Below are 25,571 nucleotides of genomic sequence, written 5' to 3'. Positions count from 1 at the left end.
TCTGGGCAGATACTTCTCAGTACAGTGACTCCAATCCCTCATGTTGAAGTTTATGACCTTTCTCATACTAACACACATGCGCATCCAATTTATTGTATAGCTATTTACAGATCACCAGTCTTTTGAGACACATCTAGTTTTGTTCTCACACTTACATAAAGAACACATTTACATCAACTTGTCAATTATACGATTGAACAGGGAAGGCACAATCCCATAAATAAGGTGCCCCAACACTAACTTGGGGTAGCTTTTGTTGGCTGGTCCAGGGGTGCTGCCCAGTGAAGGAGATGTCCTTATGTCGTGACAGAGAACACGAGAGGTTAACAATTTCACTGACTGTTGCTCATCATCAGGTAAGACTAATCATTAACAGTGTTGTACCTTGCCAACACAGCAAATGAGCCTTCCCCTTTTCCCTTTCGCTCATGCCTAGATTGCTCGCATTCCTCTCAGGCTTAATTACATCAGTTGTCAACTTCTTATAAGAAGTTGATCAAACTTGGTCCTTAGTTGCCGTTTTATCATTTGATAGGTAAAGAACCCTTGCTGTGTAACATGTGGGAGGGGCGGGGACAGGGAGGGCAAATAATCAAAAGAGTAGGGAAGTACTCCCAAAATTCAAAACACTAACACTAGGCACAAAGTACAGCATGGTATCTCTCCAAGATATTTACTGAAAGGTCTATGCCAACATCCAGGCGAGCTTGTAGTTCTGCCCCATTCTAACTGCACAAAGTGACAAAATCTGGTCAACGACCACTTGAAAAAATTCCAGCCTAAAAATCCTCTTAAAAATCTTTTGTCCCCATTCTCAATTTCATATCATTCCCAACAGCACCTACAATGATCATGTGTGTGGAATAATTACCGAAGAGTAGTACTTATGATCAGTCTTAACACATCATGTGTTAAGCACAGTAACTTTGCTTTTTTGTTGTTGCTGTTCCTTTTTGAAGTTTTCTCTTACATGGTTTACAATTCCAGAAGTAGAACTTACATATGCACACAACAATGCAAGCCAACTGACACTTTATCTGAGTTTTTATTTTATTAAAAAGTCATGGGAACATATAAAAAAACCTAGAAGCCTCATCTTCCAGCAGACTAGGGAATACCCAATTTCAAAACTAAAGCTCTTGGCAAGAAAAAAAAAAAATTACCACTAGATTATTTGGGTATTTCAAGCCTGGCTACAGGGACTTTTTGCTGTCAAGAAAACAAAAATCCTGTCACCCGCATTCTTAAGAAGAGCATAGTGATACAAAGATTAAGTTTCTAAGGTTATAACATACTAAGTTGAGAAATAGAGGATCCCCTCTCTTCTTTTATTATGCAAATAAAGCTTTCCAAATATTAATCCAGGACTTTATTCATACAATAAAGGTGAAATTTACCCTAGATAGAAGCCCACATTAAAAACGATCCAGCAGATTTTGGGTTGCCTGTAATATCTCAAGCCTTAAACTCCAGAAGAGAACAAGGCCAGAGCATCTGATTAGCAAGTCTGTGAAATACCTAACTGTTCTGCAAGAACAGTTTCCCACAACTTTTAAGTTTTGTGATATGCAAACTTTCTACCTGAAACCACCTTAATTTAAACACAGTAGGTACAAAAGCAAGACACTGGCAAAAAACCTGCCTGACCAATAATCAGTCTGAGACAGGTACTGTAATCAGAAACAGATTAGGTACATACCGATTACGTCATGAAGTGCCCACAACCTTGGTGTAGGTTTAACAGCTGCCTCTGGATTTACTTAAGATGCCAGAATAGAAGCATATGGAAAATGAAAATGATTTTTAGTTTCTGATAAAGTTAAAAATATTACAAACTTTTAGCTTTTATTGAAAATTAAATATATTAGCAAAAGCAAGATTTAAGAAATATTTTACAAATGATTTACATACAAGAAAGCCAGTATCAGACATATTCACAAATATGCAAACCTTTAATTACAAAAAGTACCTATTGGCAGCATGATGCTAACCTTGCCACTGCAGTGTGCTCTACTATTGATATGAATAAGGCATAGAACTCACATTTGCACCAACTTAAAAAATTCAAATAAAACTTTAAGCTTTTAAATCCTGGATGCACAATCCCCAATACACACACGCGCGCACGCGCACACTCTTAAGATTTCTTCTTCTAAGCTCTATACACTAAGTGTGTGCTCTGGAAGAACAGCCTGCCTGAAAAGCCCAGTAGAAATGTAACTGGTACTAGCATTTAGTTTTCAGTTTCCTCTTTAACATGTACAGGCCTAGGTATGTAAACCATATTCACAGTTTAAGTATTTTTAGACAGAAGTACCTTTTTTTTTTTTTTGCATTTGTTCCTTAAAATTGGCTCTCAGTTCAGCATACAGTTCATAATGTCACCTGTTTTGTGATGCATACATTTACAAGATAACTCAAAAATCTGTGCCACGTTCATGGGTCAAGATAATTCAACAAGAGTAGTAATATCCAACAGTGACATTCAATACTATATTTCAAATATTTGTGCAAACAGCAAAAGAACAGTTGTATGAGGCAAACATCTGCAAAACCTTTAATACCTCCTCAATGTTGTAAACTTGGACTGTCAGCCTTAAGTCCTGCTCTTCCCACAGCTTTAAAAAGTCAGTGGCTAAAATTATCAAGTCTCAAAAAGGTTCTCTTCTACATAGTGCAAATTGTAATGTAGATAACGTGAAAAACATATCTAGCTGGATTGACTTTGTGCAATTGTCAGTGGTCTTCTCTCATAGTTGAAGAAAGTGTGCATTCAAAGAACCATGTGGTTCAGGAAGTTGGGAGGGTGGGGAGGAGAGAGAAAAAGCAGTTCCATTACACTTCTCAAACCAGTGCTAGATGTGCAAAGGCAGCAAAAATTCCAGCTGCTACTACAACCAGAACAGAGTAACTTTTCAGGAAGACCCAGGCGGTTAGTCACTTGGACTGGTCTCTAGAAAAATATGTGAGTATATGTTGGATTTTGATCAGACGGTCTTTTAAAGACATCATGGAGAGAACTGACAGCTGATATCTGGGGTCTACTGGGAGAACAGCTAGAAGCCACCAACACCAAGCAGGACCATTGGGCATTGCCTAAAAATAAAAGATAAGTTGGTTACCCATAACCAATGTAGTATAGTTGACTAACAGAAAGACATCAAAAGACAAAGTCATCAACGACAAAGACTAGTTTAAAGTTTGATACTAACTAGAGAATTCCAGATCCATGATATCAGATCTTCTGATGCCTCCCCAACTGAGAAGTACAAATAAGCTTGATAAAGCAATTATTTTTAACAAAGGAAGTTCATAGCTTCCTTGGGAAAAGATGGCTAAGTATAGGACAGTTATCTAATAACAAACCTCCCTGATAAAAACTAAATCCATTACCTGTCATGCTGTTCTTGAGGCTTGAATATTCTTGAAGCCTAACATTTTCATTACAATTGTCTTTGTTGTATTTGAAGGACTCCTCTATCACCTCCCAATTCCACTTCCTTCCCATTACCTCCTAGACAAAGCAGGACTACTTAATCAGTTTCTTCTAAGTTGATAAAACATACTATGTAACTTTTTCCTGTACTTTATTCAGTTCTCTACACCAAGCCTTAGATGTCATGCCCAGAACTGGATATAATACTCCTCCCTCAGCCGAGGTCCTATCACTGCAGAGATTAATTACCTCAAATGACTTGCAAAAATATTACTGGTAGTGGTACACTCCAGGATGACATTTCCTCCCTTGCATCTGTACCACACAGCTGACACATTTGTATTCTATTATAAATCTCAGGTACATACCCACAGTATTGCTGCCCTGCTAGTTATCCTGGTTTTGCGCACTTATTCCTCTTTCCTAGTATGTTGTTTTAAATCTGTTTTTTTATTAAATTGTTCTAAAATCACATCTGAATTCATGCACTGGCCTCCACAGCATCTATAGTCTTCCCAGATTGGTTAATATAGTCTCATAAAAGTATGTAGCAGATGGGTGAGGGACAGGCTCTCATAAGATCCCACTTCATATATAATTCTACTTTGAAAGGCAAATCTTACAAGTTTTTAAATGTTAGTTTTCTCCAGCCTCCACTCTCTAAGGATCTCACCAACCTTCATTAATTGTTTATAATAACCATTAAAATAGATTGCTGCAGCTAGTTTCTTAAGAAGCATTTGTCAAATCCTAGCAGCTACAGCAGTTTATGGCACTAGCTCAGAAAGGAATAAAGTGTTATTTGTGATTACGTCTTTGCCAAAGATTACTGCCTGCACGTGTCACAGGGAAGAAAATACAGGGTTTTTTCCATTTCAATTCCAACAGCTTTACACAAACCAACAGTTTAAAATGCTACTGGAACTTAAGTGTTCTCAGTTTACTAGTTTTATCTCCAGAGCAGCATATCATCCTTTCCTGCAAAAACTGCTGAACAGTGACAGAATTGCCTTTTGTTGCTTATCATAAGAGAAGCAAGATGCAAGCCTCATTGTCATTGAAGTTGGGAAAAGAGTTTTTTGTTTTTTTTAAATTTTCATGTTTAGCAGTTGTTAGCAGGGTTTTTATTTTTAGAAATAAGCACCTAATAATTGATATTAAATGATGTCTCACCTGTATATTTTCCTCCCTGTCAGGCATTGGCCCGAAGTGCTGAAGAATTTGAGTGCGAAATTTGTTTCTTAAGTTTTGGAACCAACTGCAGGCCTGATTGTAAACAAAATTGTGAAGTTCTCTCAGTTTCTTTAGTTCTTCTTCATCAGCAACCTATAGGAGGAATGTTATGAAAATATCATTAGAGATAGAGAAACAATTAAGGTGTTTAACCTAAAATCAAGAAACATTCAATTTCAACTATATTTAGATACATTTCTTGCATTCTCCTAAACTTTGGTAATGACTGAATAGAAAGAAGTCCCGTGATATTTTAAACACTTACGGCTTCAAACTATTGTTCAAACAAAAACTACAGTATTTCCTTGTTACTTTATAATAATAATTAAAAAAATTAAGCTAGCTTCCGTTTCGTCCCTCTGCTGGCACTGAATCTTCCAGTGGTCTAGGGACCTAAAAATTTGCAAGAATGCTCTCAAGAACAAATAAAGCAACAAGCTTGAGATATTAATACTAGTAAGTATTTAGACAGCATTCTGGATACCTTAACATCTTCCAAATATTCGATGTCTGCAGTGCAATAACCATCTTTCATCCCTCTCCGTAAAACTCTAAATCTCTTTCCACCAACTGTATCAACAACAGACCGTCCATCAGGTAGAAAATGAACATTCCTAATTTGCAGCATGCATCCATAATCTGCAAAACTAGAGAAGAGACCTTGTCAGTAATGCAATTACACACTTCTAAAAGGACACTTTCTATAATTTAAAAAAAAAAAAAAAAAAAAAAAAAGAGAGAGAGATGAGAAGCTTAGAATTAGGATGTAAACCTACCCATTTTGAGAATCACTTATACACATCCCAAACTGTTTAGTTCCAGTTTCCATACTTCTGCGAATCATTAGTCGGTATCTTGGCTCAAACACATGTAGAGGGCAAGGCACAGTAGGATATGCCATAGTGCAAACAAACATTGGAACATTCTTGGTCAAACTTCAAGAGAACATCAAAAGAAATATGTGGCATAAAAATCTAAACACTGAACTATGCCAAGACAATATATTTTTTTCAGTATGTTTGCTACATTCGAGGTCATAAAGCACTCTTTTCAAAGTTTAATAATAAGCACATCGTAATAACTTCCATAAACAATAAAAACACCTACTAATAACAGTGACTGAATACCTATGTACTGATTTGAATACATACTGGACAGTAAGCCTCATAAGTTATCTAGTTAGTGAGTATCTAGTCAGTGAATGAAGGGCTTTGTTTTGGGGACAGGGGCATTAGTTATTTTTTTCCTTTTTGTTTTAGTTTGAGCCATACAAGCCATTATGTCCTCAGAGTCACAGTTTTCCTGGAACTAAAAAGATGTAGCAGTAACTACATAGTAGCTAGGTCACCATTTAGATTATTTTCAATGATGGACTCCAGATCACAAGATGCAACCCAGGGTACAATTTTTACCTTGCAGTATGCCTCAGCAGGCCTAATTGAAAAGCAAAATTTTTTTTCATGCTATTTTATCAAGTATGTACAGTTGATAGTTGATACAAACAAGTTAGCATTAAAACATTACCAGGTATTTAATTTTAATACCTTTCAGACTATAAAACATAATTCTAATGTATGGATTCTGTTACATAAGTTACATGAGCTATAGTTTTCCAACATTCATATCTACAATACATGATGCTTTATATATCTGAAGAACTCAATGAGAGATAAACATCAAGATTACAAAAAAATCCCAGCAATTTCTTTTCATCACATCTATCTTTATACAATTAATGTCCGTCATGAACTGCTTTGAGAGAAATTCAAGTATCTGAGACTCTGCAGCCAACTCAAGAGGACAATTCCATTAACAGCAGCAAAGCTAAAACTGAAGCTCCACGACAGTGCATGCAGAAAGAAAAACAGAAGGGCAAATGTATTTTGTAGAGGACTTAAAAGCCTTGCATTGCTACTATCAAAGTGTGATTTTTTTTTATTTCCACAGTAGTTAAAAAACTGTTAATTTTCTGAAACGCACATTTAAGACACCAAATTAACATGTCTTTATACTCCTTCTTGCATCCATAACATGCCATTATTAACAATCACAAAAATAAAACATTTCTAAAAAGGATTTCCACACTAATCTCTCAAGTTTTCTAGAAAAAAGACAGCAAGCTTACTTTGAGTGTTCAGCGGTTTCTTCAGCATGAATTCTTTTTCTCTCATATAATTCATCAGACAAGTATTTCATTATTAATTCCTCCAGCAGTTCTGTGATGCTGTATTTTCTGCTTGCAAGGTACTGTAAGCAATTAAAAAAAATATATTAATATTTCTTTTCAGATATATTACCAAAAGGCTTGAGAAAATGCAACTTTTATTTAAAACTACGATATATGAAATGGGTCATAAATTAGATTTAAACCCATGAAAATTTACAGCCCTGAAGTTCTTACGTTTCATTACTTAACACCTAATGTTACTCTAATATTTGAAAATGAGATTCTCTATTTTAGCTCTTAGCGTCTGACAGCTCGAGTGTCTAACTCAGTTTGTACTTCTGTGCTTACCAGAGACAGAATTGATTTCTCAGGTTATACAGCCATACAAATAAGGAAAGTGTACAGAAATCACAGAGAGGTTTTACTGAATAGTTACCAAAGCTTACAAACACTCAGGATTTAGTTACACCAACAAAGTAGATGGCCACAGAAACATAAAAGCTCTAAGACCCTGAGGCAAAACTATTCAACTTTTATTGACAAAGTTTGTCTCAAGTTTTTCCTTTCTAGCAGTAATCCATAACCCAAATGAATCCAAGTTGTTGGGTTTAAGTGAAACAGCCTTTAAGATGATACAGTATTTGCATTTGTAAGATCTACTGAGAAACAGTACCTCTTTCAAACTCTCCTTACAGAGTGGACACTGAGGAGCATGGTCTAAACACCGTTCCAAGCAACCTTTGCAAAAAGTATGTCCACAAGGGGTTGTCACTGGCTCAAAGAATAGCCTGAAACAAAGTTACTAGAAGTTAGATGCCATGGCAAGTGTGTATTTGCTAAAAAAGTCAGTGATCAACCTGTTTAATTTTTAAGACTAGTTATACCGTAACAAAGCAGAGAAAAATTAATCCCATGCCTCCTTATTCTGTTTTTTCCCCTATACTGCAGTTTGTTTCCTTTTAACACCACACCAGTCATTTTTTGTTTTCTGTTTAATCTGGACACATTTCAACACTTTAAATACCTAACGTTTATCGCAACATACAAAGATTTTGGTCTCACTACATAGAGATTCAGAATATGCAAAATACAGTGATTCTTTGAGGACCCAAGTTGTTTTAATAGCAGTATTAGATACTAGTAACATTAACTATGAGCAGTTTAGTATACATGATATGTTTTAAGGTATTTATTCTGAAACCCAAGACAACTCAATAAGAGCTTTCAAATACATCAGCTACATTTAAGTAGACTAACATTCTGAAGTATCTACATCTCCTAGACAAATACGAGGTTCACAGGCAATACTTCTAAGCATCAGCCTTCCTAAAATAGGAAGTTAAATAGTTTTATTGACTGAAAAAAACCCCTAACATTAACCACTTTTGTGGTTAAAACCTTAGATCCTGTCTTTTTAAGGTTACCAGTTAACAATGCCAAGTTTCATTTACAAGGCACCTTGATTAAAATAATGCTGTATTATATAGCACTATTGCATGCAACACATTTAAATAAGCATTTAACTGCAGGGATAGAGGAAGACTGAAAATTATTGGCTGATATCAGAACTCATCACAACCTGCAAGTACCTCAGTTTGTATGTGTAACATACGTGGCCAAGCATCTATAACTGAAACACTGAATCAAGGAGAAAAATCTTACCTCATACATAGCGAGCACTCAAAATCTGATACATCAATCAAATCCCCTGGAATTGTTCCAAAAGCCAGTGTCATGTCCCTTTTTGTACTTTCTAAGGAAAAGCAAGACAAAATATTCCTTCAAAAAAAGACACAAGACAGTAAATACTTTAAACTTCAAAGTAAGTGACTGTTTACCTCCTTGCTTTTTGTGTTTGTTTCTTCCATCTTCACATACAACTGTATCCTGTTCTGAAAAGGAAAGCTTTCTTTTCAACAAAGCACCTTTTTCTTGGCCAGAGAGAAGGGGTTCAGAAGACACTCTCTTTAAGCCATCTTCCTTGGCACGGTCTTTTGTTGAGTTAAGAGCATGGGCAGACTGTGCACGATTTAAGCTTCCACTGACAGGCTCCAGTACATCTGATCCTCCTAAACTCTATAACAGTAAGATGAACTGAACTGTACTTAAAGAGTAACACAAATCTAAGTATGAAAGATGCAAACATGCAAAGATATATAAGCCTAACTGATATCCACGGTTAGTTCGTTAACTAGAGAAATTCAGTAAGTCAAGGCAGTACTGAAATTTGCTTAGCATTAACAATTTTAAAATCTTCATCTGCTTCAAAGAGAAGAAAAATTGTATTTCTCTTTATTTTGAAGTCACTAATATCAAATCTCAGTACCTTCTAATAAGTAGTTCACTGGAATGAGGAGTCTAACACTCCAAATGAAAATACATTACTCCCAAATCCCAAACCTTTTCTTCCAATTTAGACAATTACAGAAAGTCAGCATTTAGGCTGGAAAGTAAGTATGACAAATAAGGATATCAGAACATCTGATGTTTGAATATCAGCCAAAGAGAAAAGTTATCCTGTAGTTTTTGTTACCTGCTCAGGACAGAGCTGTAAGTTGCAGTAAGACTCAGTCACCTCAGAACCAAGTATAAAAGGTTTATTTCGAATATGCGGTGAATTCCAAGCAGATTCCTTCAGACTCTCTCCTAACTTCTCTGGTGACAGCACATCACACAGCGTCTAGAAAACAAACAGCTAAATGGTCATAATAATGAAAAAGGATCTAGACATAACTTTATTATAAAATTACATACCAAAAATAAGAATTTAATCTATATGAAGTTATCCTCATAAACAGAGCTTTATTTAAGCAGTCACCGAGAAAGAACAGTTGAGAACAAGCAGAAACCTACATACCTACATTATTAAAAATAAACTTCTTTAGAAATCTTTTCTACTACAAGCAAGTGAGCTCTTCGAACAGAGTTAGACATTATCAATTCAACATCATGCAGCTTTTTCAATGTAAATTTTTATTATCAAAGAAAAACTGTTGCGCTCTGGGCATGAAAGAGTTCAACTTAGAGTATTTAACTTGCTGCCTGCTTTCCTGTTCTCTAGATTTTCATTTAGTAATTTCAAAAGCATATGTACTTTTAAACATGTACTTAAAACGGGTACATTAGGACTATCTCTTCAACATAGTATGATATATCTTGACACCTGAACCTTCTCTGTACATATTGACGATTTTTAGATGCTCAAAGTCTACCATAATGGGAGCTTTATAAAGGAATCAACTCAGAGATAGTAATCCAGTTTCATAAATAAAATTACCCTTTCTACTTCTAGCTTGGCTGGAAGAAAGTCCTCATCAAGGGCTAAGCACTGTAGAAACAGTTGTAAGGCATCACCTACAAAGCCAGAGTCTTGCAGCACTTTTCCTTTCCGGAAGTAGACCTGAAAAACAGATACCATGAAGACATTTCTAGAGAGTATGTAGAACTGCAGTATTCATCTTACAGGCACTACAACAAAGTTAGAATTAGAACTCTCCATGACAAAAAGAAAAGTAGCTCTTCAACAAACTTCAGCTGTGCACAGTGTGGATGATCTATATATGCCTTGCCTACCACACATTTCCTACAGCATTTGAAGAGAGTCAGGGGATAGGCTGGTGTTACTCTCCTTCCAGCTAATTTGTTTTGGCTTACATGAAGGGTTAAAAACCTGACTAGTGCTGAATTCACAAAAGGCCTTAATTTCCCCCTTCTGTGAGCCTTTGGAGGGGAAGAAGAGGTGCATGAAATGCAAATTATTACATAACCTCATACAACAGCTTAAAGAATACCCTTTTTGCCCTCTGTTTCATTAAAAGCCTTATGGTTCCAGCCTGCAGGAGAAGGGTAACTACAAACAAAACAATCCACACAGCCATGCATCCCTTGCATACATCTTAATCTATATCCTGAACACAAAACAATGCACTTTTGTAACTGCTTCCTCCAACTCTATTTTATTCTTGAACACTAGACAGCAGCTAGGGAAAAAAAAAAATCTGGATAAGATTTCCTCTGAAAGAAAAAAAAGGGGAGAGAAAAGACTACTGAATTTTGCTGAACCTACCTATAACTATATGACGCTGGGACTAAGAAGTGTCCTATCCAACTTATCTCAATTTTTTAAAGTTGCATTTGCAGTAATATAAGTCCAAGTTAGAGAAAAACAACAGTTATCTAACAAAAGTTAGATAAAACAACAATATCTAGCTGTATATAAGATTTTGGATAATGGACCAGAAACAGAACTTAAAAAAACAAACCAAAAAAACCCCAGAGTGCAGTTTCTATGGAGCAACTGCCAGTATTAACAGTAGCATCTGTTAAACAAGGCTGTCAGATGAGGGCATGCATCATCTTTGATGCATTTGGGCAGTTTCATTAAGATGTATCCTGAAGAAGGGAAGTATGCTAATCCTCCTCTTAGAGACAGCTTGTTTTCCTACAGAGACGAGAATTGTTAGAGGAATCCATCAAACCAAGCTCAGTTAAGGGAAGTGAGGTTTCTTTCCAAACATATAGAAAAAAAAGTAGACAGTACTACCAACACTGAGAGGCAAAAAGTAGGATGCTCTCTGAATTTGCAGTAGCCATGGAACTGCTGAACACAGGATATACCAAGACAGCAGCAGTCATCTCCCCTTGTGTGGCAAGGTCTTGCTGCTCCTGCTGTGCTCAGAGTTTAGACAGTGCTGCAATACACAGTTTCTTACAGTTCTGAAAGCCAGTGACTCCCCAGCTGCCTACACTATTTGCAAAGCTCAACTCCCACTGAGTTTCTTTGGGCTTTTCAAAGAAAAACTTTCCAAGCTAAAACAGCAAAGTGTCCTTCTCTTAATAAAAATTAACAAATAAACAAAATAAACCCCAAACCCTGGCTGTTACAGGTTACATTACCATAAACTATCCCACCTCCAAGTATATTCATCAATCAACTCTAACCTGCCATACTCATCAGTTGCCTGTCTCATATAAGTAACTATTTTAAAAGACACCTTTTAGCATTTTGCATCTTTTACAAGATAACGTTTAAGGTAACTGACCTAGGTTCTTAATTTGATGCAAGTATAATCTAGAATTCATTAATTTTATAGATAAACACACATTTTGGAAAACAAAGAGTTCACGTCAACTTACCTCTGGCCAATTTGGCATTTTAGAAATAACAAAATTTAGATCTTCTATGGCTGTTTTATATTCTTGGAGGCCAACATATGACTCAGCTCTGTAAATTCTTAGCATCAAGTCACTGGAATCTGAAAGCAAAATTAAGTAACATTTTTAATAATTCAGAAATTTGTAATTTTTTATTAGATATGCTTTCATAGTGATATGTAATAACCAGACTTTTTTGTACCATACTTTCAAAATTACTGGAGTACATTCTCCCCCACCTCCCAGTGTAATTCCAGGCTCACGTCTTTCAAGCTAAAGATCAAATTTTGGACCCTCTAATGTATCTTGCAGCAACAAGAAAAATGTATTTTAAAAGATCTAACATTGAGGCCGACAGAATAAAGTATTGCTCGGTACTGCTGTGGCAACAAAAACTGAGGACTAAGTAGACTTTAGCTTTACAGTACACCCATTCAAAATGACAGAAATCTGGGAATTCACCACACTTGTATTAAAAAGCATCACAAAGTTTGCTTTCAAACGTTCAAGTCTTTCTTTAGACTGTCATTTGTTTTTATAATGCCTGATCCCTTCCAACTATGGCTAGAGATACAGATGCCACCTTCACAATGGTATCCATCTGGTAAGTACCAGAAGCAGGCTTTATCATTATGTGGTCTGAAAAGAGACAGCCAATCCCGAAAGCCTTCAACACCAGCTGGCAGCCCTGTTGTAAGGAACTGTACTTAGTGGAACTTCTGCAATGCTAAAACTTTAGTATGCGTTCAGTAAAGACAAGTGCTCATGTCCAACATACAGCATTTTGCACTTTAAGTAAAGCAACCTCTAAATGGGAAGCCCACCCATCTCCATGCCACTAAAACTATGGTTTTCCTAACACAACTAATTGTAGCTGTTGCTTGGAAAAAAATGCCAGCACACTGCTTTTGCTCTTGATTTTTTTTTTTTTTAATACACCTGTGTTTTTCATTGAATGAGATAAACATTGGACTACTATAATTGGTATACTAAAACCAAATAGTTCTTTAAGTTTGTTTCAACAAGGTTTTCTTGGGAGGGGATCATTTCAATTTGATATTCTATCTTAGTCTATTCTAAATGTCTAGTTTAAATTTTCATAGTTTCCAACATTAGCTTGTTTTACATTTAAAAGCCAGACTGGTCAATGTTCCCATGTACTCCAACACACTTAGTTGTATTTAGATCCACAATGCTACATGTGAAAAGACCTTAATGGAAAAGAAAGGGTCAAGAAAATCAAAACTCACAGAAGATTTCACAGCTGAAATTAAAGGGCCTTTCTGATTTGTCTTTCTTCTGAGCTGACACTTTCCTTTCAAATACAAATATTCCCAAACCTGGTTTGTTTAGTTTTTATTTTATTTTAGACATAATAAAATGTTCGCATTAACAGAAGTCTGAGAAACTGTCTTTGTCTGACTTCAACACTAATTCTGCAAGCAGAACAACTCTGAAGCCTGCTTTCCTGTGGCTTTGTGTTTTGTGACTGCTATAGCCTAGTAAGGCAGGAGCTCAGATCAAACTCTTCAGACCTTTTTTTCTGTTGTATTTGACTCTGGCTTCCTGCAGAGTTAGTATCAAACCAAATTCTCTTCTTCAGAGGTAGCAGTAAGTGCAGGCCTTTGGTCTCTGATAAGCTACCTATTTGCACATTATCAGAGGGAGCTCATCTTTTTCAGACTTTCAAGTGTATAACATGACCTGAGGAACTCTGAGCCTTCTTTTCAGGAGGGGAGGGTGAGGGGTAGTTTGAAGATAAATATGTGAGTTCAAGTCTACAGCAGGTGGACATTTTGTCAATTTCTTTTTCAAAGAGAAAAGCATGATTCCAACTGAACTGGTACAAAACAAAAGGCTAAACCAAGGAGTTTAAATGGGACCCCAACTCTGCTGCTGTACACACACAAACACCGGCAATGAATGATCAATACACATAACAAATTGGGTCTAAATATTTGCAAGACGAAAGGATCTAAATCTACACATCCAATTTTGCAACTGTAATTTAATTTCTAGGCTTTGTAATTGTGAAAACATCGTTTGGCAATGTTTTAGCATATATTTTAATATATGCCACCTAAAAAGAAGATGCAAAGCTATTTCATATCCTTAGACCATAGATTAAACAGAGCAGAAACACAATTTGTGCTTGAATTTTCCATTTCAGTAACCCAATATATTGTAAATACAGCAATCACTCACTTCTAGCATACTCAAAGACAAATTATTGTAATAAAAAAGACACCAAGCACTTTCAGTGCAGAACTGTGTGTACCAGTTATTATTACATTGATAGGAAAGTATACAAAGGTGTACACACAAAAACCCACTCAATATGCATTTTTTTTAATGTTACTTCCAAAGCATCTGCTCCTGGCTACTGTCAGCATAAGCATACCAATAAATGGACCATCTCTGGTCTGATCCTGCATGCTTTTTATGTGGTTCTTAATAATATACCAAATGCTTCAAAATAAGAAACATGCACATCACAACCACTATGCAGAAAAACTTTAGGACACAGTATTTATTAATACAGTACTGTAGGGTCACCCCAATGATCAGGGGTTGGAACACACAACCCATGAGAAGAGGCTGAGAGAACTGGGCTTGTTTAGTGGAAAACAATTCTCAAAGGCCTTGGGAGAACCCAACAGCCTTCCAGAATCCCAGAGGAGGCTACCTAGAAGGCTCTTTACCGAAGTGCACAGGGAAAAAAAACAAGAGACAACAGTTATAAACTGAAACAAGGGCAGTTCAGACTTGAAATAAGGAGAAAATTTTTCACTTAGAGGATAATTAACCTTTGAGTAGGTTGCCCAGAGAGGCTGTGGAATCTTCATCCTTGTAGGTTTTCATGATCCAGCTGGACAAAACCTTAAGCAAACTGCTCTGAACTCAGTGTTTATTCTGCTTTGAACAGGATATTGATTGGTCAACAGACCTCCCAGAGGCCCACTCCAGCAGGAATGAGTCCATGATTCGGACCAAACTCAAGCCTATTAGCTGCGTGTTTCAGGATACTTGATTAAAGACAAGCTGCACTTGTATTTTAATCCAATAGACTTCCTTTAACTAAACCATTTCAACCCCTACAAGAAATGTATTAACCATATGAATGTTAACATTCCTTGTGTTTTTCAAAAGTCACTTTTGCACCGTGGCAACTATTTCTCTTTTAGATGTTTCAAGAAATGCAAGAAAGTTACCAAAAGATGCCACAAGTAAAGGATTAGTGCCAATGCCTTATTTAGGACATCAGATTTACGTTTATCACAATTTTTTAACTTTCTATCTGCATTAAAAAGAAACAGAGATGAACTAGCAGTGAGGAAACACTGAAACAGAACATGAATGATTTTAAACACGAACGCATTTCTTACACCACATCTTTTCCACCTCTATGTGTTTTCAAGATTCATATTCTGGAAGAAGAGAGAAAGTGTACCATCAGCTATTAATTAGTTCTCTATTGGCCTGAAATCACCTTCAATTTGTAGTTGCGAGCCCACAGCTCTAAATTCACATTTAATGTACGTCTGCATTCTGATTCATGAAGTTCTTTAATATCTTTACCAGAATACTTGGAATATCGATAGTTCTCAGGACTGGAGACACAGGAAATAGTTGTACAAAGGATCTTAAACTGAGCTTCTAGCACTTAATTCTAGCACATGTACTGAATTTGAATAATAAAATTTTGGATAAGCATCACAGCTGGTAACTATTCTCAAATTTTAAACCCATTTTAAAGCCAAAATTTAAGATGTAGCTTCACAAAAAAAAGGAATCAAAATTCTTTTCCCATAGATATCTAAATGGTATTGCTAAATCCGTAAGAGGAAGATTAACTAGAGTCTGTAGAATTTATTTTCTCTTTTATTCTTTCAAAGCAATCTTGAAACATGAAACAGAACCCCTGTAAACATTTCTGATCAATAAAGGATTCATCAGTTTGTACCCTGGAGGCCACTGAGTTTTGATTCCATTTCTTCATGACCTGTATGAGTCAATGCTGTACTTCAGAACCCACAAAGTCTGCTGCTTACCGTTCCAAGATTTAAAATAGATCAGCCACTTTCTCAGGTCGCATCTATCCTATACCCTACATTTTGGAAACACCCTGCCAAATAACATAGAATTGAAGGCCACAACTGAACCTGTTTAAATTAGGTTGCCAAAGGACATATATCTGAGATTTAATCCCACCTACACCAAAACCACCAGTTTATTCTGGAACTAGATCTAATGTATCTCTCCAGAACAGATCCAAAGGATTAGACTTATGCAAGCTTTTGTTTTTTTTTCTCCGCTGCAGACAACTGTACAAATGTAATACGCTTAATCTGTAAAAATATTAATTCCCAAGTTTCTGAACAGAAATAAAATGGCACAAATGAAAATGGAACCCCACAGGTCGCCAGGTGTTAAAATCCACAGTCGAACGAAAACAACAAAGGAATCTGTCACTGAATCTAGGTACATCAATCACACAAATTTGACTCCCTCTACGAAGACTAAACTGAAAAACTGACCGTAGCTTAAGTGTTCATGGTACCAGATCTACTGCTGGTGATCGATATAGGGTAGTCTAAAAGCGTGCCTCTACCTCCCATCTTTGCACCCTCTCTCAACACTATATTATAAAACTTCGACCACACCCACCTATGATGTCACTGCCATTACACAACCTGTCCCCCTCCATGCCTGTCTGCTTATGCAACTGGGCCCGGCCTGCTGGGAATTGTCTTGGTGACACTTCAGACTGAAAATAGGTCTCTCTCAGGAAACAAGGTTAAATACAGCAACAGAACTTCTTTTGCCCGTGCAGAGCGACTACTAAATAAAAAACAAAACAAAGCCCACAAACTCTTCTGTAAACAAGTCCCACGAAAGCCTGCGGGGGGGAGAACCCAAACGCCCGAAGAAGCCGGTGCTGGACGCTCCTCCATGCCTCTGAAGTGTACCCCACTACCAGGCTTGACGCTCAGCTGAGGTCCCAGCAGCTACGCGTCCCGTCGTCGGTCGCTCCACTCCACCAGACTACTCTGGGGAGGCTCCTGGAATCCTCTCAGCAAACTCGAGAAAACTTTGGATGTTCTTTACCGGCCCATTCCGACCACCGACGGCCTCAGCGGCAGGGGAGAGGGGCAGAAGGGCAGGGAGGAAACGCACGCACGCCCACCCCGCCGCACTTCCAGCCCCCCCCGAGCCTGCCGCGCTTTGCCACCGGCTCGTCACCGTCCCGCCGGGACGCTGCGGCTCGGGCCCGCGGGCCCGGGCGGCGGAAGAGCCCGCTCCCCACAAGCCTTACCTGCTCGCAGAGCCTGGCTGGCGGCGGCCAGAGCCTCTCGGAAGCGGCCCTGGGCCAGCAGCTCCTCCAGCCGGCTCCCGGTCCTGGCCCTCTCGCACTCTCCCGGGAACCACTTCTCCGCCAGCTGGTTGAGGACGACGCTGGTCCGCAGCGGGGCCGCGGCCGTGCTGGTGCCCCCCGCCGGCAGCAGCCAGTCCCGGCAGCGGCGGCAGCGGGCCCGCAGCTCCCTCCGGAGACAGCGGCGGCAGTAGGTGTGCCCGCACGGGACGGTGACCGGCTCGCCCAAGAACCTGCCGCAGCCGCAGCAGCGCAGCGGCCCCTCGGCCGCGCCCCCGCCCTCCGCCGCGGCCCCGCGGCCCCGGCTCCAGCCCAGCCCCTGCCGCAGGCCGTAGTTCAGCACCAGGCAATCCAGGAGGGTCCCGAGGCGCTGGGGTCCGGCGAGGGGACCGAGGCACAGCGACGCCAGGGACGCGCCCACCACTTCCTTCAGGCGGCTCCCGGGCACGAGGCGCTCGCCCAGCCGCGGCGGCGGCTCCCGCTCCCCATCCGCCTCCTCGGCCGGCCTCCCGCTGCCGCCCGGCTCCGGCGACACCTCCGAGGCCACGGCCAGGGGAGAGAACGCCATCGGCTGCCCGGCTCCGGCGAGGGGGGGTGTGGCGCTCCCGCTCCGGCCGCCGGGCTCGGCTCCGCGCACGACGCTGCTGAGGCACTGGCGGCGCGGGGAGGAGGAGGAAGAGGAGGAGGAAGCAAGGCACCCTCGCGGGCGGGGGGGGGAGGGGGGGTCACGTGCGCGCCTCTGCGCGCGCGACCCGGGGCCACGGTCCCCCGCCCTGCGAGGCGGCGGCGCGCGCCCGGCGCTGCCCCCCTTTCAAACCTCTGCGTCGCGCGCCCTCGCCCCGCCGGCTTACATAAAAAGCTACGTCAGCTGACCGCCGGGCGGGCCGGCCATTGGCGGCGGGCGACGCCACGGAGGGGCGGGGCAGGAGGAGGAGGGCGCAAGGATGGAAGGAGGTTACAAAACACGGCTCCATGCGCGCGCCGTTGTGGGGTGGGGCGGGGCTGGCGCCGGGCGGTCCAGGGAGTGAGTCAGTCACGGGGGGGCGGGCAGGCCCGCCCGCCCGCCCGCCCGCCCGTCCGGCGGGGCTGGGGGGGTGTCTCGTTCCCTCAGTGCACCGCCGCCCCGGAGCGGAGCCCTGGGCGCAGCCCTCCTCGCCTCTCCCGCCCCGGCGCTGAGAGAGAGTGCGGCGCGGCGGGGAGGGAGCGCCTTAGCGGGGCCGGGGGTGGTAGGAGGAGAAGGAGGAGGAGGGTAGTTTGCTGGGGAAGAGGGACAGGCCTGCGGGCTCCGGGGAGCGGCGCCGCTCTGGGGAGCGGCTGCTCTGGTGAGGGCGGGCGCGGGGGTCGGGCGTTAGCAGGGCTGCTGCGGCTGGGTGGCGGGTGGGAGGCGGGGGAAGCAGCCGGGCGCGGAAGGACGGAGCCGCCGGGGTGGGGAGAGGGGTCTCCAGCCGGTCTGCGACCGCCTCGGGGCGGGACGGGCGCCTGTAGCTGCCGTGGCCCCGGAGGCTCAGCCGGCGGGTGCCGGCCGGGCAGCCCGTGCAGGGCCGTCCTCCCGGCGGCTGATGCTCGCACTCGTCGCCGGCCGCTCGGGCTGGCCCCTTTTCCTTCCGTGTTAGATTTTTTTAATGGAGGACACGATAAGATAGAAGTTACAAGGTCATGAAAAAGCTCATTGTCCTTAGGGTTTATGTATTTCCCCCTCTTCTCTTGAATGTTTCCAGCACTTGGTGCAGCATGCCCATCGGTTGGGGTCTGATGCTGTGCATGTGCCGTGCCGTAACAGCCAGTTGGTGCAGTAAACCTTATGTTTTCCACAAGTGTAAAATAGTAAGTCGAGCGCTTTTGGGGAAGTACCTGGTCTATTTTACCTGAACTAAGCAGTAGTCACAGGGCGTTTTCTTGGGGAAATGTTTGGGGTTTCCAGATGTATGTCAGCCTCTAATGAAACCTTAAAGTCTGTTGTGTAAGTGCTATGTATTTACGGTTACTACCATGCCTTTTATTTTTTTTTAAGTTAGAAGGCTGTCATAAATCCAGAAGTCTCATAAATATAACAGTTCCTCTAAAACCTTCCAGGCAAGGCTTACATATCAGGAAAATTAATTTATAGCCTCATGAAAGGATCAAAGCTATATTTGTCTTCAGCTGTGTTTCATGTATGACAGGCTGGAGGATGATACCGAAGGTTGTTAAGAGTGCTATAGGCAAAGATGTCATGAGCGGAAATAACCAGACACATCTGGATTTACATCCAGGTGTTCTGTCTGGACTCAGCCACTCTAAACCGCATCCTTTGCCTTTACAGTGTCTTTCGAGTTCTTAAAGAAAAGAGATGTTATGGTAATTGAAATACGAGAAAGAACACAGGTATATTTTAAAAACGGTTAGGAAACATAGTCTCTTAGACTAATTCATTTAAAAATGGAGTGAGTTAGGAAGTGACAGTCTAAGGAAAGATCGACATAAAAGAGATGCTGGTAGTGTGAACTTGAATGGTGGTGGGATGAGGTAAAATGCTTTGAGTTGTTATGAATGGTTTTAATGGGTTGTGGGTTCTGTTTTAGACACAGCAAGTGTGAGTTAACCCTTCACAAAGTATCAGGGAGGTAAGCAGAGAATTTGCACAGAAGTAAAACTGTGAAAGAAGTACTGTGGGCTGTCATTAAAGAGAATGGTGGTTTATTATGCATTTCAGATTAGATTACCCGTGGAAATGGAGAAGAAAAATAAAACAGGACAAAGTTCAAGGGTTTCTGGGACTTCCTTAAAAAGCTGGCGTTGGGATAGTAAGGTTGTCCTCTGCAGGGACAATTAAAAACAAATAGAAATGAAAACCTGTTTCTTTCCACCATTGCCACTTCTAATGTTTCCTATAAAAGTTCAGATGTTAGTGTTTATGCTGATGATTCAAGCAATATTGTCAGCTACAATCAGCTATTTTTCATAGTTCCTAATTTACAGGAACAAAACACTCGTGGCTTTGTCAGCCTTGGGGTCTTGAAGCAGAAGAGTTGAGGTTTTTCCCATCACCTTTCACTTCAAAACAATTAAAAACAGTGAAAGAAGGGAGTTGCGGTAGGATAGATGAATAGATGGGTAGGGAGCCTGACATTTTACACTGCTCCCACCAGTTGCAGAAATCTATCTTTAGTTAGTACTTTTCTTCAGAGCTTGCTCTTTCTGCTAGCAGTACTTGCTGTCACTGTAACCCCTCACTGTCTCCTAATGTTTGTGATACATGCTGTTCTCTACATTGGTAGTTGCCCTTATTGTCTTAGGTCTCTCGTGGAAACTTCCATGCATCAAGAAACAAAAAATTGTCCAGGTTCAGATAGACAAAAGATTTATTTTTTCTTAAGTTTGTCCTGTGTGGTTGTAGGAAGTTGTTAAAGTTCATTAGATTAAAGATACAGACTTCAAATTTGTTCGTAAATACATGTCAGCAGTATGCTGCAAGAGTAGAGGGAATCCTCTGGAGATCAAGTAATTTTGGAGCCTGGCATACTATGGCTGGGTTCAAGAGTATAGAGTTCATAGAAAAGAATCCATTACATAAAAATAATCACTTTTGCATCAGGAACTCCCTGAGACATAGGTCTCTGGAATCTGAGAGATTATTTGGGGAGAAGTCTAGCTGTATATTCACCTCATCCTTATTCTCTAGATGTTCATTTTTATCACTGTTGGAAACAGAGTACTGGGCCTAGGTGGACCTTGGTATTACCCAGTGTGGTCATTTTTATATCTTTAAGCTACAGTTGATTCTTCAAGCTTTGGTTTTGGTGTATTATTTCACCTTTGGCGTATTTAACTAAACAAGAACAAAATACATTTTCTAATCTTTCACTGTTACCATCAAGATGTGATAGTTATGTAAGAGGGGGGGAAAAAAAAAAGACATGCAACTTTTTACTAGATTAGATAACACACGCAGCTCCACCACCACTCCATTAAAAATAGTGCACACACAAAAATCCATTTTGGTTTTTTTTTTCCTTTTGTAAGGTCAGATAAATGATACTTTAAAACAAAACCATGCTATTGTGCAGTTCACGTGGGCCATTCTAAGAAAGACTTCAGGGATTGTCCTTTCTCTTCCTACTGTAGAGCGGTATTTTACAACTGCTTATGTAAGTCTTGGTTGTCCTTGTTCAGAAAGGTCCCTACAAAGTGATACGCCCTCAGTACAGTGAGGTAGAAGTACATTGCTTTCTTACACTTTTTAACCTGTTGATTGGATGTTTCTATAAGCAATTCCTTGTGCAAGTAGTGTGTGCGACCCAATTAAACATGAGATGACAATAAAATAGTGTTTTCAGTTGTATTTGACCCTGCTTTAGGTAAATTATACAAAATTATGCTGATTTAAGATCTTCAGAAAACAGCAGCAGTATAAACAAAATTAAGCAAAACCAACTCAGGCTAAGGGAACAGGCAGTGGCAGGCAGCGGACCTAAAAATTAATACCTGTGTACTGGAAACCTGGAGCCGAGCCCCGTTTTTACAGTCTTTCTTGGCATATATCCCAAGAAAAAGTAGTTAACCCAAAGAAGGTAGTTACATTAGAAGAGAAATGTGGTAATGGCTTTCTGGCAGTTTTCCCTCTATTTATTTAAAGGTAGCTAGCTAGCTATCCAGCTGTTGTAGCTTTTTGCCAAGATAAGTGTAGCAAAGGCAAAATAAAATGATTTGGAGAAAGGTTATATTAAGCAAATAAGAGTCACACTCTTTAAAAAAAAAAAAAAAAAGTCATAATGTTCCTGAGAACTAATTGTTCTACTGAGAAAACTGTTGACACCTTTTCTTCTAGAAAAAACAAATAAACATATTAAAGGAAATCTCAAACCATACTAAAAGAAGCAATTCTTGAATGACTTCTGAAGACCTTAGCTGATGATGTTTGAGTCACTTCAGCCCTGGCTAAGAAATAATGAATGCTCAGAACCAACTTGGTTTTGTTTTGTTTCAGTTTGTTCTTTGTTGCTTAGTAGACTTTTGGGGCTTTAGTGAAATAGTTCCGGCAGGCAGACTTTTAAATGGAAAAATGCTCAGCATCACTGCAGTAAAACAAACGCTAACCTTTTTTTGTGCAACAGAGTGTTGGGCAGAAGTTGGCTCCGAGTAATTTTTTTTTTAGGTACGAGAGGCCACAAAGCTGCATTTGCGGCTTGTTCTCAAAAGTTAGTTATGGTGAGCTGAACAGGGCTAGACTGCTATCACTATCTCTGGCATTTCTGTACAGCACTGCAGTATGGGTTTTCCAAGTGATCTGAATGCCCTTTGAGAAAATTGGAGCTGTGGGTTCTCGGTACTTTTGAAATAAGGCCCTCAGTAAATTATTTAATTACACTTAGTAATTATGTCTGCACTAGTGAGCATAAAAAACCCAAACAACTACACATAGGATAAACGGTTAACTACATGTTAGAAAGATAAGGATCTCATTAAAAATAAGAAGGGAGGCAAAACATAATAGGATCTAAAATACTTAATCAGGTAGAGTAAAGACAGAGAGAGAGAGTTTATTGGCTAGATCCAATAAAGGACTTAAGTACCTAAAGCAGGATTTAGGGAGAATTCAGGTGCCTAAGTCCAAAAATGTGATCTGAGAAGTCTCACACAGCTGCTGCCTAACGCAGGAGATGCCTAAAATCAGAAGGCTCTTCCTTGATTTTAATTTGTCTCTCTAGACTGTCTAGGATTTTACTTCTGTGCACATTCAGTGTATAGCAGCTAGAGCAGTTTAGCGCCTATTTCCCATTCGGCAGTTTCCAATCTTCAGCTGAAGTGTTCAAGGGGTCTATTTTGTCAGTATTCTTAGGCCACGCCAAGCACACATTCATATTCAGAGATTCTTATTTTGGTGTAACTTGTTGCTTTTAACAGGAAGGATGTGGAGTTTGAATAACCTTTTATTTAACAATCTATCTGTTGGATTATTGATACAAGAGTTGGAAGATTCAGTTTGGTTCTATCTGAGAGTGTTCAAACCCATCTCCTCTCTCCAAGTAATCTATCTTAGAGTGACAGCATGAATTTAAATTGTCTTGGGAGCATGAATTAGAGATGAGGATGTGTCACTCCCTGCTAAATGCCCTGTTCCTTGGGATAAATCTCACACATCGTTTCTCTTCCTACAGACTATGGAATTCTTTGCTTCACAGTGGCGCAACTTTAACAGGAACAGGAGAGAGTCATCTTTGTTTTCAATAGCCCTGTCTCTTGCTGTGTAGGATCACTTTTCTGCCATATGTTGACTTGAATCTTTTTTGTTTAATGGGGATACACAGCAACAATAGGTTGCTATATGGGAGGCGTTTGCTTTCTCACTTCCTTCTGTTATCCTGGCTGTGCTTTAACAGACTACGGCAAGCCCTGCTCCGTTTTTTTAACAGAATGGTAATTGGATCCTACAGTTAAGAGAGGATGCTAGGCTGTGAATTGTAAGCACACAATGGTGTCTGTCTTGGCCTGAGTTAAGTTTCTAAGGAGTTGCAATAACACTGCTGCATTTCTTGCAAACTAGCATTAGACAACTGTGATGCCTCAGGATGGTAGCAAATTTCATCATACATACTGTATAGCATACGTGGGTATTTCATGTGGAGTTCTAGATTCTTTGTTGGGAAAGGAAAAACAGAAAACTGAAAAACAGTTTGCAATCGCATAATTTTACGTGTCCAGTTAACTCGTTCCTTTGCTTGTACCAGGACTGAATGTATCCCTTTTTAAAATGCTACACAGTTGTCACACTTAATATTGGCATGTTTGGATATATATGGATATGTTTGAATGCATATTAATATCAACTGCCATTAATGAGTGGGGTTCGGTAAATCTGACAATGATACTTTGAAATTGTGGAAATACATTGACTATCCTGGAAACACTAATGAGTCACTCATTTCTCTGTTTTCATGTTTATTGTATTTTTTTCTTTTCCCATATATGATGATACATGGTTGACATTCCAAAAGATAGCTGAATGTTTCTACGTGTGCAGGACAACAAACTTAAAAATGTGATCAAGGTTTTGTTTTAAATTTCTCCAGTTTAAAAAAAGTAATTTAGCTCCAGATGACATGAGTCATATTTGTCTTTTCTTTAGGAAGAGAATCCTTGGACTGATCGGACTCCTTCCTTCTGCCATTGTTGCCTGGTAGGAGAGTCGCATATAATCTACGGATTTTTAAAAGCTAAATATTTAAGTAGAATATTTGCTCCTATTAATATACATTGTAATTATTCAAATAGTAATGCACTTAGAGTTTGAAATACTAAATTTAAAGAGGTACAGAGCTCTGAATAATCAGTTATTTATTCTTGAAGTTAAAGCTCTTAGTGCAGGACTGTAACTGAATAATGAACAAAAAGCGTAATAGTTAAGGAAGTACTAGAAAGATTTTCATTAAAGGATTTTTTTAAAATAAAAACTGCTTACTCAGAAAGTATGCAAAAAGCAAGTAAGTCAGCATTTTTTCGGTTTATCAAGATGTTTTCCTTCAGCTGAAAGTTGCTGGCTAACAGATGTGTTGCATATACTAAATTTTTTTTTTGGGGTGTTGATGTATTCACATTAAAGAAAAAGTACAAGCTGATTATTTTTAAAATAATGTATAGCAAAAGTAAAAGATAATGATTGGGATATGTGTTCTGTGTTCTAATTTGATATTTAAAGAACAATTTATTTTGGTATCTGTTTATATATTCACTAATATTTTCTAATACGTTCCTTGATACATATATATTCTCTCATATATCCCTTGCTATCAAGTTGGATGTTTTGTACCTACTTATGATCATCCTCCAAGATAAATTATATTGAGATATATTTAATTTCGAATATATTTTGCCAAATAGGAGAGTTCTCTTTTAATTGCTAATAATTATTGCTGTTCATTCTTACACAATTAAAAAAAGGGGAAAAATTACAGTCATTACATTGTATTTGCATGAAAAGTATGCCTGTATTGTAAAACCAAATCTTAAACCAGGGGAGAAGGAAGGAAAAAAGCTTATTATGCTTGATATCTAGCCTCTTGAAAAAAACTTTCTGGGTAGTCAATAATAAATGTGGAATTAAATTCAGAGTTTCAGTCAATTAAAATACATTTTAAGAAACGGATATAAAAATCAGAAAATACTTTGCAGCCTACTTATAGTGGTAAGTGAGGGGAAAAAAATTATTTGTTACTCCTGGACTGGACTTC

At 39.6% G+C, this 25,571-nt stretch overlaps 2 protein-coding genes across 5 annotated transcripts in view; one reads left to right on the top strand and one right to left on the bottom strand.

Annotated features, from left to right (window-relative positions):
- Nucleotides 1–1,032: 1,032 nt before the first annotated feature.
- On the bottom strand, nt 1,033–18,066 carry LONRF1 (LON peptidase N-terminal domain and ring finger 1). Of its 2 annotated transcripts, XR_008234115.1 has the most exons (13): nt 17,308–18,066; nt 11,973–12,091; nt 10,114–10,236; nt 9,370–9,516; nt 8,675–8,912; nt 8,499–8,589; nt 7,510–7,624; nt 6,795–6,916; nt 5,446–5,604; nt 5,154–5,316; nt 4,610–4,762; nt 4,249–4,414; nt 2,965–3,096 (listed from the first exon to the last, which is right to left on the bottom strand). XR_008234115.1 is itself a non-coding variant. In XM_052779989.1 (12 exons), the coding sequence occupies exons 1-12, from the start codon at nt 17,930–17,932 to the stop codon at nt 2,938–2,940; spliced, it is 2,214 nt and encodes a 737-aa protein (XP_052635949.1). In that variant the 5' UTR covers nt 17,933–18,064; the 3' UTR covers nt 1,033–2,937. The 2 variants fall into 2 exon arrangements, 1 of the variants encoding a protein (XP_052635949.1); XM_052779989.1 differs by lacking the exon at nt 4,249–4,414 and having other exon boundaries at nt 1,033–3,096; nt 17,308–18,064.
- A 405-nt stretch (nt 18,067–18,471) lies between these two features.
- The window catches only part of TRMT9B (tRNA methyltransferase 9B (putative)), a 124,057-nt gene continuing 116,957 nt past the window's right edge, over nt 18,472–25,571 (top strand). The window contains exons 1-2 of one of the 3 annotated variants that reach the window (XM_052779985.1): nt 18,472–18,686; nt 24,470–24,520. Coding sequence is in view for 1 of the 3 variants with exons in the window: in XM_052779988.1 (XP_052635948.1) it covers nt 23,505–23,590; nt 24,470–24,520 (137 nt within the window). In the remaining 2 variants the exon portion in view is untranslated. Of the gene's footprint in view, nt 18,687–18,802; nt 19,189–21,634; nt 23,591–24,469; nt 24,521–25,571 lie in introns of those variants that run through there. The other 2 variants (XM_052779987.1, XM_052779988.1) reach the window with 2 other exon arrangements.

The sequence above is a fragment of the Harpia harpyja genome, chromosome 2 (genome assembly GCF_026419915.1).
Source record: "Harpia harpyja isolate bHarHar1 chromosome 2, bHarHar1 primary haplotype, whole genome shotgun sequence".
Classification (NCBI taxonomy): Eukaryota; Metazoa; Chordata; class Aves; order Accipitriformes; family Accipitridae; genus Harpia; species Harpia harpyja.
This window is presented reverse-complemented; position numbering and strand designations above follow the sequence as displayed.